The sequence below is a fragment of the Glycine soja genome, chromosome 12 (genome assembly GCF_004193775.1).
Source record: "Glycine soja cultivar W05 chromosome 12, ASM419377v2, whole genome shotgun sequence".
Classification (NCBI taxonomy): Eukaryota; Viridiplantae; Streptophyta; class Magnoliopsida; order Fabales; family Fabaceae; genus Glycine; species Glycine soja.
In genome coordinates, this window is record NC_041013.1 from 37,245,435 (window position 1) to 37,256,294 (window position 10,860).

The 10,860-nt window shown below is 35.9% G+C and overlaps 1 protein-coding gene across 1 annotated transcript; it reads right to left on the bottom strand.

Moving 5' to 3' along the window:
* Positions 1–6,898: 6,898 nt before the first annotated feature.
* Positions 6,899–9,507, bottom strand: LOC114380493 (double-stranded RNA-binding protein 2-like). Its single transcript, XM_028339580.1, has 3 exons — positions 9,026–9,507; positions 8,236–8,455; positions 6,899–7,865 (listed from the first exon to the last, which is right to left on the bottom strand). Exons 1-3 carry the CDS (start codon positions 9,269–9,271, stop codon positions 7,096–7,098), a joined length of 1,236 nt encoding a protein of 411 aa, XP_028195381.1. The 5' UTR covers positions 9,272–9,507; the 3' UTR covers positions 6,899–7,095.
* Between the last annotated feature and the right edge of the window lie 1,353 nt (positions 9,508–10,860).

Below are 10,860 nucleotides of genomic sequence, written 5' to 3' on the forward strand. Positions count from 1 at the left end.
CACCTTGAGGACAAGGTGTTTTTGATGGGTCAGGGAATGATAGCAGTAACACATAGGCACCACCACCACCTGCAGTAAGGCCCCGAAGGAGGATCACCACTCCTGCTTTTGTTAACTGATTTTGCTGAGTTGGCGCATCCTACAAAAAGGCCCACCACTATCGCACCATGCTTGTCTGCCATTTTGCTTGTGCAAATCCAATTCTGTTAGGATAGGATAGAGCAGAATCACAAATTTTTTTATTCTAAGTAACAATATAAATAGAGAAGCAATGTAATAAGGCAACTATGAATGAGAAATATAGAAGTTCTTCTTTTACTCTTCTTCTTCCTCATGGAGGCCCTAGTCCTTGAAACCAGTTTCTAAGTTACAGACCTGTAACACATTCTCAATTTTCAACATAACAGTAAGTGTTCTAATACCCCATCGAGGAGTGCCAGAAAAAATAAAGTGTGAAAGTGAAATTTGAAAACTGAAAAGGTGTTTCTTCCCATTGTTATTGTTATTGCCTCCATTCAAATGCATTGTTATGATTCTAGAGCATATGACGGGTTGCTATAAAATGCAATGGAAAGGAAGAATATATAAACTCCATAGATTGTCCTACTATTTTTTTTTTCATTTTAAGAATAATTGAGTTTGGTTAGGTGTCACTAGTTTAACAATTAACCCAAAGTTATTGGTTTCATTGGTTCCTAGGGTTAGGCTTTATTTGACTTAGTTAGGATGGGAAACATTAATTTCAAAGACAATTTTTGTTGAAGAAAAAATTACAAAGCATCGTCAAGAGAACAATGATTTTAAGGGGTGGGTGAACTTTGATGATTGAGGCCTACCTAGTGTTAAGTATTGAGTTTGTGCACATCATAATGAGATCTATTTAGATTCATGATATGCCTACTTTCATGACATGATTATCACTACTGCTAAAATTTTAAATATTATCTTCATATTTTCAAGGCTTGTTTTGTTACAAAACAACATAACATAAAATAAAATGGGCCCCAAAATAAGTACAATGAAAAGAACATAATTTTAGAATCGTTAATAATCATGATGTCATGAATATTACGAATTTAACAAGATTTCTCATTCAAGATGTACTATGCTCGGACTCAAAGCTAAAATTGTTTGGAATTAATTTCGGCCATTGGTGGGTGTTGGACACTAAGCTTAGAATTTGGGGACTAATGACCTCCAGAGTAGAACAGAGAAGGAATATGGCTAAATTCTGCTTGCCTTTTTATTCCAAAGATTTGATTTGCATTTTCATTTCATTTCCTGTTATCATTTTCTGAAAACTATTTTCATTTTCAAAAGATTAGAATTCTGAAAACATGTTTGATTTGATTTCTTGAAAATTGGCTTAGGCATTTCATCTATTTAATAAGAATGTATGCTCTGGAAAATTGGTTTAGGTCTTTCAACAAATACCTTATCAACAACAAAAACCTTTTTAACCCTTTTAACCCTAGCACACAAGACTGTGTCGTCACCACCCTCTACTGTGCCGTCGAACCACCCCTGTTTGCCAGTGTTGCACCTCACCATCAATGAGGATGCCACGAAACCTACCCAGAAGGGAACAAAATCGTTGAAGCCCCAACATAACCACTAACTAGACTAATTTAGGTTGCAATAGGGTTTTGGTGTGATAGGTGGCGGTGCATGACGTTTTGATAGTGGAGGTTGGGTCGCTGACGTTTGGGCTGATGATTGTGGAGGACAGGGTGGTGCAATCGGTTTGGATTATGGTTTGGTGTTTGGAGGTGTGGGTGGTGGCCGTTTGAGGCATTGGTGATGGAGTTTGGAAGTAGGTGGTGATGCATTGTGGACTGGTGATGGTCTTGGGAGATAAATGTTGATGGACAAGAAGGTAGGGGAAGGGTGGGTCCAGAGTATCGGAGAAGAGACTACTAACGAAGTTGGTAATAATTACGACTCATGCCACCATGTTTTCCTTTTAGAGAAAACATTGAAAACGACAAATCCTTGTTTTCAGTTTTCAGCCTTTTCTTGAGAATGTTTTCACTAAAAATGTTTTCAAAATTTAAAACAAACACATTTTTAAATGCATTTTCTGTTTTTACTGAAAATGAAAATAGAAAATGGACAAACCAAACATCCCCTTATGTAGGCTTCTACAAAGTATTCTAGAATATTATTTTCGCAGGATCACTACAGCCTAATACACCTCAACATAACTACCACTATACACACAAATAACACACACAACCCGACAAGCGCTATTGCCTAACATAAAGTTGTTTAGCAGCATAAAACAATTATTGACAACTACCACTACTAGACTTGCCACCCTTCAGACATAATCCATCAAGTCATTGGGAGCAATGATGCTCCTCTTGGGCCTTCATTGAATGACCTCTGTCTTACCAATCTTGGGAAATAAATGTTTGATTCCTCCTATATTTCAATGCAGAGAGCAAATCTTGAAATATAAAGGATCAAACATTTAGCACTTGAAGATCAAGAATAACTACAACAAATATGAAAATGTATATTCTCCTCTCCATAAGAATAAAATTAATAAAAAAATTAAAAAGCATGAGAATATTTTTTTATTATCTCCTAACAAATATGAAAATGTATATTCTCCTCTTCATATTTTCGGTACTCTATCAAGATTATGGGAAACAAACACTCAGTGTGTTCTGGGTATCTCTGGGCTCAAATTATGACATATACTTGCACTTTCCGATCGTTATGGTTATAGAAAAGATGGTCTGTCTCGATATAATGATTAACTTGGGAAGAAACGTGGTTGAGCTTAAAATTCCGCCCAATTCAGTTATTCAAACAAGCATTAAACAAAAACTAACTACCGCCACGTAAGTCGTTTTGCAGTTCCATTTAAGTCTCCAACACAGTATAGATTCCGGATTACCGGTCTGAGGCTCTGCTTCTTTAATTATAGAATCTGAGAATTGTTGTATCACAGTGATTTACATAGTGAAAAGGGTATCGTCTTTGAATAGTTTTTCATCCCATCTTAAGCAGGAAAGTCTTTAGGCTTGTAATTCTACGATAGCATGAAAATGACCTCAGATGTAGAGAAGTTGTTTCTTCTGATTTAATGCAGCCTCACAGTTTGAACTACTTTAGAGTGCGTGTTTCTATTAGTTGAATAGAACGTGACAAGGATAAATGGGTAAAAAGGATGACAATGCAAACTCTTCAACTAAGTGGTTACTGGTTAGAACTTAAAAGGGTCTATTTTATGAAAGTATTATTTGTCTGAGACAATCTTCATTAAAAATAAAATAAATTTTTTGCTAAGTATAGGAATAGGTAAAAAATTTAGTACGGATGAACAAAACCAATCTCAACTTCTCAGGCATTATTGGGATGCTATGCAATGAGTCAGTTTAGTGAATGATACAAGTGAAATCAATTGAAAAAAAGGTAAATGATCAATTTCATTTTTGTATTTTAGACTCGTTAATAATTTTGTCTTTTGGAAATGATCAATTTAGTTTACAATTATCTAAATATACAAACTATTTAGTCCTACCATTAAATCTAGAACTAAATTGTCGATACGCTTACATAGTTGTGTGGATTAAATTAATCATTTTCATACAAGAGTTAAATTGACAATCAATGCACACTAAGGGATGGAGTTTACCCCCAAAAAATAAAGTTAGAGTTAATCCAAAAACATTGAACACGGAACCACATTTCGAGGATGAAAAACCTAGGAAGTTGGGAACTTGCTTTAGATAATATCTAGCGCAAGTTTCTTATATGAGTTTCATAATCATCTTTTTGTGGTCTCCGCAACACTTTTTTTAGTTCTCACGATGTCATGTCACTCATAAGAAACTCATACAAAAATTTGCTCCAATGCAAGAAATCGCAAGAAACTACAAGAAACTTTAAAAATCCAAACATTTAAATTATTTTATTATAGCTTAATTATTATTTCAATAAAATAATTAATTCATTTTTTCAGTTTTTTATGTATACAAATAATAAATATGAATAAATAAATAAAATATTAAATATAAATTAAAAATAAATAAAAATTACATAACATTAAAAGGAAATGTGTAACAATAAAAAAAATACATTTTTACATAATAATAGATAATTAAATACATTGACATTGAAATAAAAAAATATAATGATGAAAAATAAAAAAATATTACATAAAATTAATTGTTATTTTCATTTTCAAAACGTTCCCAAATATGTTCAACTAAATCTGCTTGAAGTTGACGGTATTTTTGTTTGTCATGAACATGTGCTCTCCTTTGGAGGTATGTTGATCTAATATTAGAGTGAGCACCTAAAGATACTTCGAATGTTGAAGTGTTATTTCTTACACTATCGTAATCAATATTATTTTGATATGTGTCACGTTCGTTCTCAACAGTCATGTTATGCAATATGATGCATGCATCGATAATATTCTTCATTTTACCAACATCCCAAAAATGTGTCAAACCACATATAATTGCAAATCGAGATTGGAGCACTCCAAACGCCCGTTCTACATCCTTTCTTGCCGATTCTTATCGTTGTGCAAATAATTTTCGTTTTTCTCCTTGTGGCATTGAGATAGTCTTCACAAACGTGGCAAACTCTTGATAAATGTCATCCGCTAAATAGTATCTCATATTATATTGGGTTCTATTCACAATAAATTGCACTGCGGGCGCACGTCCTGACAAAACATTTAACACAGTAATGTCATTATTAGAATTGACGGTTCCAAAAAATGCATATCAAATCCACAAGTCTTGTGATGTCACGGCTTCAAGAATGATTATTGGATTGCGATGATCACCTCGACAAAATTGACCTTTCCAAGCAACTGGATATTTTTTTCATTCCCAGTGCATACAATCAATGAAACCTAACATACCTGGAAATCCGTGTGTCGCTCCCATTTGTAGTAGTCATTCAGTGTCTTCGTTATTTGGTCTCCTCAAGTACTCATTCCCAAATATGGTGCAGACGCCTGATACAAATCGCTCCAAGCATTCCACTGTAATTGTTTCACCAATTTGAACGTATTCATCCACACTATAAATTTGTGAATTTTGAGAACTACCACTGGTATGTGACTCTACATTGGATGGAGGATGCATATACCACGTGTGGGGGTGGTGGATACATAACATAATATGGTGGATTTTGAGAATTTTCACTAGTAGGGGGTAGTGGTGGACACATAACATATTACGGTGGATTTTGAGAATTTTCACTAGTAGGGAGTGATTGGTTTCGCAAATAACTATAGTAACATTGATAATTATAACGATTGGGGTCCATTTCAGAGAGAATAAAAAAGATTGACACTTGATAGCAACAAAAAAAAAAAGCAGTACAAATGAACTGTGCAAAACATGCTCAACGACGCACAAATTTATAGTGAACAATGCATCATAGTGAAAAAATGCTACACAACGGTCATGTTTGCACATTTAACGGCAACATTTTCAGATCAACGGTAACATTTGCATCAACGTTCCAAATCCTTCTGAATTAATTACCTAAGCTATTCAACAATCCAAATTCATCCTCATTAATAAAATGGACGTTCCCGATTGTCCACAACCTTCCCACGTTCACAAAAGGGTCCAGAAGATTCTCTGAACTTCACCACCTACCCTCTCTGTGCCTTTCTATCTTCTCGATAGAAACTTTTCTCTTTTCCGCAATTCGTTCCTTCCTCTGCGCCTATCTATCTCTCCAGAAGCTTCCCCCTCTGTGCCTATCTATCTTCTTCCTCTCCGCCATCGTCCCTTCGTCTGGCCTCACCAAACATGGTCACCTTTCTATCTTCTTCCTTCCCGTAGTCGTGATAGCATCTCCGCCACCTTCGCTATCGTCAACACCTCCGACCACCACTGCAACATCTTTGTCCCGCAACACCTTTCTATCTTCTTCCTTCCCGTTGTTGTGGTAGCGTCTCACAACACCTTCGTCTGGCCTCACCTTCGCTTCACGTCAACACCTCCGCTCATGATAGCGTCTTGCGTCACCTTTGTTGGCGTCAACACCTCTAGCCATGGTCGCGTCTGGCGTCAACACCCTCCTTCATGGTGCATCCACCATCACATTCGCTGGCATCTGGTTTTCCCCTTTTCTCCCTTTACTGTTTTGCTTGAATATGGATTTGAATCACTTTTTTTTTTTTCAAATTTGATGATTTTTGGGATTTATCATAGTTGTTCAACGAATTTTTTGTTCACTGTTTTTCTCTTGGACAATTATTTTCCCACATGTTAAACCTAGTCTGTGTGAGAAAATCATTTTTTTTTAACTATTAAGTATAGTTTCTTATATAAGAAAGATTCTCAACAGGGAAAGAACACACCCTGCCACGAGGATTTGTTCCAGTGCAAAAAAAAATTAAAAAATGATTTCTTCCCACTAAGCATCTGGAAAAAAAACCTACACCGGAGATGCTCTTAGTATGAAGGATTCAATTCTACATTTCTACACATGTAACCCTAACAATAACAGGTCAAGATAAGTAGATAACAATCATGGAACACTTAAGTCATGTCTGGTCAGTTTCAAAATTAAGGCTTATAACAGAACTAGCGTGTGGGAGTGTTTTCTTGTTCTTTCCCACATATTTTCAAATATGAGAAAGATGATCAAACAAATAGTGGAAAAAAAATACGTATTTAAATCAATTTATTTAAAAAAAATTACTTTTATTACCCGCTTCGTGAAAAAAGTGTAATCTTTGTCTTCTGAATTCTGAAATAACTATTACCAACCATGTTGAAAAGCAACGATTTCGCACACCAGAGTAGGGCAGTACTGAAGCATTGAAAAAGCGAGCAATGATCAAGCTCGCAAACTTGCTGACAAGGTATAACAAGATTTGGTATGCATATAAATAAAGTAAAAACATGAGTAAATCGAATGACAAACTGCTCTTGAATTTCACATATATTGAACTGCTGATGCTAATCAACCTGCGCCAACTGTCACACATTTAACAGGACAAAATGGGGTAAAGAAAAAGGAATCGATGATTTAACATCACTCATCATAGGATCAAGTACAAAAACATGACAGCGTTACCATGGATTAGACCTACTCCAATAAATTTCAAATTCTCAGCTGCTCCAAACTACGCATAGTCTCTGATTCTGGTGGAATGTTCTCAGCCTTGTCCATCTCCTGAATTTTAACGGGCAGTTTGTCTTGCTGACCAGAGGCACCAGCAGTTGGTAGATCTTTTTGTTGTACAGCAGCAGGTTCATTCTTTTTTGAAGGTGGAGCAGCATATACAGGAACAGCTTGCCGAATAGTGACTGGAGGAGCAACTCGTACTGGAGGAGCCCGTATAGCAGGATGGGGCACTGAGGCAGGTGGTGGACAAGGTGGTGTGGCAAATGCAGGTACAACTGTCCTTATAGTTACCGGAGGTGCAATCCGCTGGCAAGATGGTCTCATTTGTCGAATGGGAACATAAGGTGCTGCTCCTGCTGCACGGAATTTCAGTGGACGAGTTGCTCGGCTTTCTAGAGAACAAGATTGTGGTGGCAGGGTGGAATTGTCACTGGTCATTGCTGCCTGTGGATGCCTGCTTCGAGGACTTTCATTTGCCGTTGTTGCCAATGAAGGCTTACTTCGAGGTGCTGTCTTCTGGCAAATTAGGGGAAGGATCTTTGATGAAGTGGCTGGTGGCGGTTGAGAACTGATTGGCCTTGGATTTTGAATCTGAAACCTTTTATGAAATGAAACGGGAGCATTTGGATTAGACATAGCCATCTTTTCCTTCAAACGGTAGTTCAGTAAAGCCCGCGCTATTGTAATCTGTTCCAGTTCGTCATTGTTCTCTGGTTCAGTTGAGGAGCTTGCAGTCTCTTTCGCCACTGGTAAGAAAATTATTGTCCATTCATATTCAGTCATTGACACAGGAATCCTAAATCAGACTCAGATACACAGGAGATGAAAAAAGTGGTTTGATTGTAAAAAGAGGCGTAAATTATCTGGCACATAACATCTTCTAAAGCAAATTATCTTGGAACTATAAGCTAAATTCATCGGCCAGGTTCATTTACCATGTGTGTTATAAGAGTGACAAAAATAAGGGAAACAGGCTTGGGTTGGGTATTTCCATTGTCCCATTTTGTAATCTACGACACATATAATGCTATGTTGATAGAACAAATTGACACGAAGTCGTGTGTATTCCTACAAAAAACAATTAATTTTGCAGACCAAAGTTTGCTGGCCACTTACATTGTTTTAAAGCGGACCAAGCTGCCATAGCTGCATTTTTCTCAGCTTGTTTCTTATTCTTGGCAGGTTCACCAGTAAACGTGATTCCAGCCAGTTCTACTATCCCGGTAAAAACAGGTAAATGTCCTAAGCCTGACCTGTACGTTGTGTAATGAGGCAATGGAGCTCCTACCCTTTGCGCGATTTCCTGTAGAAGGTTCTTGTACACTCCAGTCTCATCCTAAAAAACATCGAGAGCATCCTAAGCATGTGCACGAAAAGCTACTAAAGGTGCAAGGAAGACATAATACCAAGCAATGCGGTTCAAACATTACACATCTTTCTTTCATACCGACAAATAGATATTAAAAAAAGCACTACAAAAGTCTACAGCGAGTGAACTTTTCACAAGCTATAAAGTTCACTTCTAATTTTAGTAACAAGTTCATGTTCTGTTCTCTTTCAAAAAAGGTTTCTACTAATAAAGACTTGTGGATGATTATTTATATATGTTAATTAACTGCAAATGTTAGCTAATAATCTTAGGTTGATTGGTAAGATCAAAGTTCTATACCTACCAGCAACATTTAAAAAATCCAATATTAAGTAAAACATCAGCATCAGTCAAGCAGTAAAAGAGATTAATAAGTTTGAATACGACTATTAATAGAGTCAAGGTTCATGAGAAAGCGCACGATAGCAAAGAGTCTTAGAGTTATTGGCTTCGGTGCGTCAAAGATTAAATTTTGGGGTTAAGGAGAGGGAGAAGAGAAGCAAAAACCCTAGAAGTAGAGAAGCCGCAATGACTCACGAGGATCTTGGCGGCGAGGGAGTGGGAGGGGCCACGGTGGGAGAGGGAATTGAGAGCGACTTCGGCAGCGGAGTGTTCGGCCTGACGGAGAGTGGAGCAGTAGTGAGGGCTCTCGAAGATCTCGCCGTTAAAGTTGACGGTGGCCTTGAACCTCGGCGCGTGATCGGGACCTTCTCGAATGCACGCGTACGAAGGCAGGTTGAAGCAGCTCCGCTGGGCCAGCTCTTGAAGCTGGTTCTTGTACATTTCCACCACCACCCCCTTCTCTCTCTCTCTCCAGAGAAAACAGTAACCACGCGCGGTTCGGGTCGAATATTTCGGGCCGGGCCGGGCCGGTAAATTAGTCGCCGGCGAACAAAATGAATGGGCTTTAGGGTTTGCCGACGGAGAAATGAGGTTAGTGAGAGAAAACGGAAGAGGAGTGAAGAAAAAAAGTAAAGTGCAGAAGAAGAGAGTAATTTGTTTGATTTCTGGGAGTAATAATATTAATAAATATTGGGAGGTTATTTATTGCTTTGTTGTTCTGAGTCAACTCAAACGTTAGGCTGCAGTGCACTACTGCATGGATGTGATTTTTGCCTATATTTTTCATACTTTATGACCACTATTTACTTGGCACTATTTCTTGCTTCTAGGGAGGTTCATTTAATTTTTAATTTACTATTCTAATCTACTTATCTTACAACGCCTTAGTTCAATGTAGCTTTTGCCAGCTTGAATAAACGTTACTAAATATCTTTAAAACACTAAAATTAAGACCATCAAGCGTTTAATCAATAATTAGATATTTTATTATAATGATTTTGTTTGAATAAGATTATTTCTAATGAAAAATACTTATAATTTTTAAAAAAATAATAGACCATAAATTTTTAATAATTCTTTTACTGTATTATAATTTTTAATAGAGAATAGTTATTTTTACAATTGAGGTTTAAATATTTTTTCTTAAAATTTAGTATTTTTTTCATTTTTATCTTTATAATTTTTTTATTTTATTCCTTACAAAATGGGTTTGTTTTATTTTTTACTCTTAAAATGTTTTAAATAACATTTTGAATAATAAAAAATTATTTTGAGCAGAGAAAAAATTATTATCTAAAACATTTTAAAGATAAAAAATAAAATAAATACATTTTATAATAATTCAAATAAAAAATAAATTACAAGGACGGAAATGTTTAAAAATGTTTAAGCCATTGATGAATATTTTGCACCATAGCCTAGTAATCCAAAATAATATTATACTATCTTATCAGTTAGTTAAGGAGACCTTTAATTTTATAGTCGCATTGGTCACCTAAAAACTTTCTCCTCGCATCGCGTTAAGGCGTTAACTATACTATTGTTTAGACGACAAAGCAGACTTTGAGAACTTCCGTTTTGGTCAAATTATATTTTTCTCTCATAAAGTATTGCATTTTAAAAACAAATTAATAGTGTGAAGTTTTGGACCACATTCGATGTTTTTTAATTCAAGAGTTAAATAATGTTTGTATCAATTTACATGTGCTTCGGCTTGTTTCAAGAAGAAGAAGAAGAAGAATTGAAAGCAGGTTATAAACGTCTAAAGGCATATATAATCAACCCAGAAAAATTGAGAAAGGAAATTAGATATACTTTCTCGCGCCCAACAGTCATCTTACAAAACTAAATCAACTTTTGTACTTAATTAAGAGACACATAAATATGTTGGTTAAATTGTTGTTATGTATTATTGTTTTCAAATATTTGTAAGGAATATATTGATATGGAGTATTATCAATTTTATGAATAATCTCTATCAGAAAATTTTAATGATCATTTTTAATGGAGTTTTCTTTCTAATTACATTT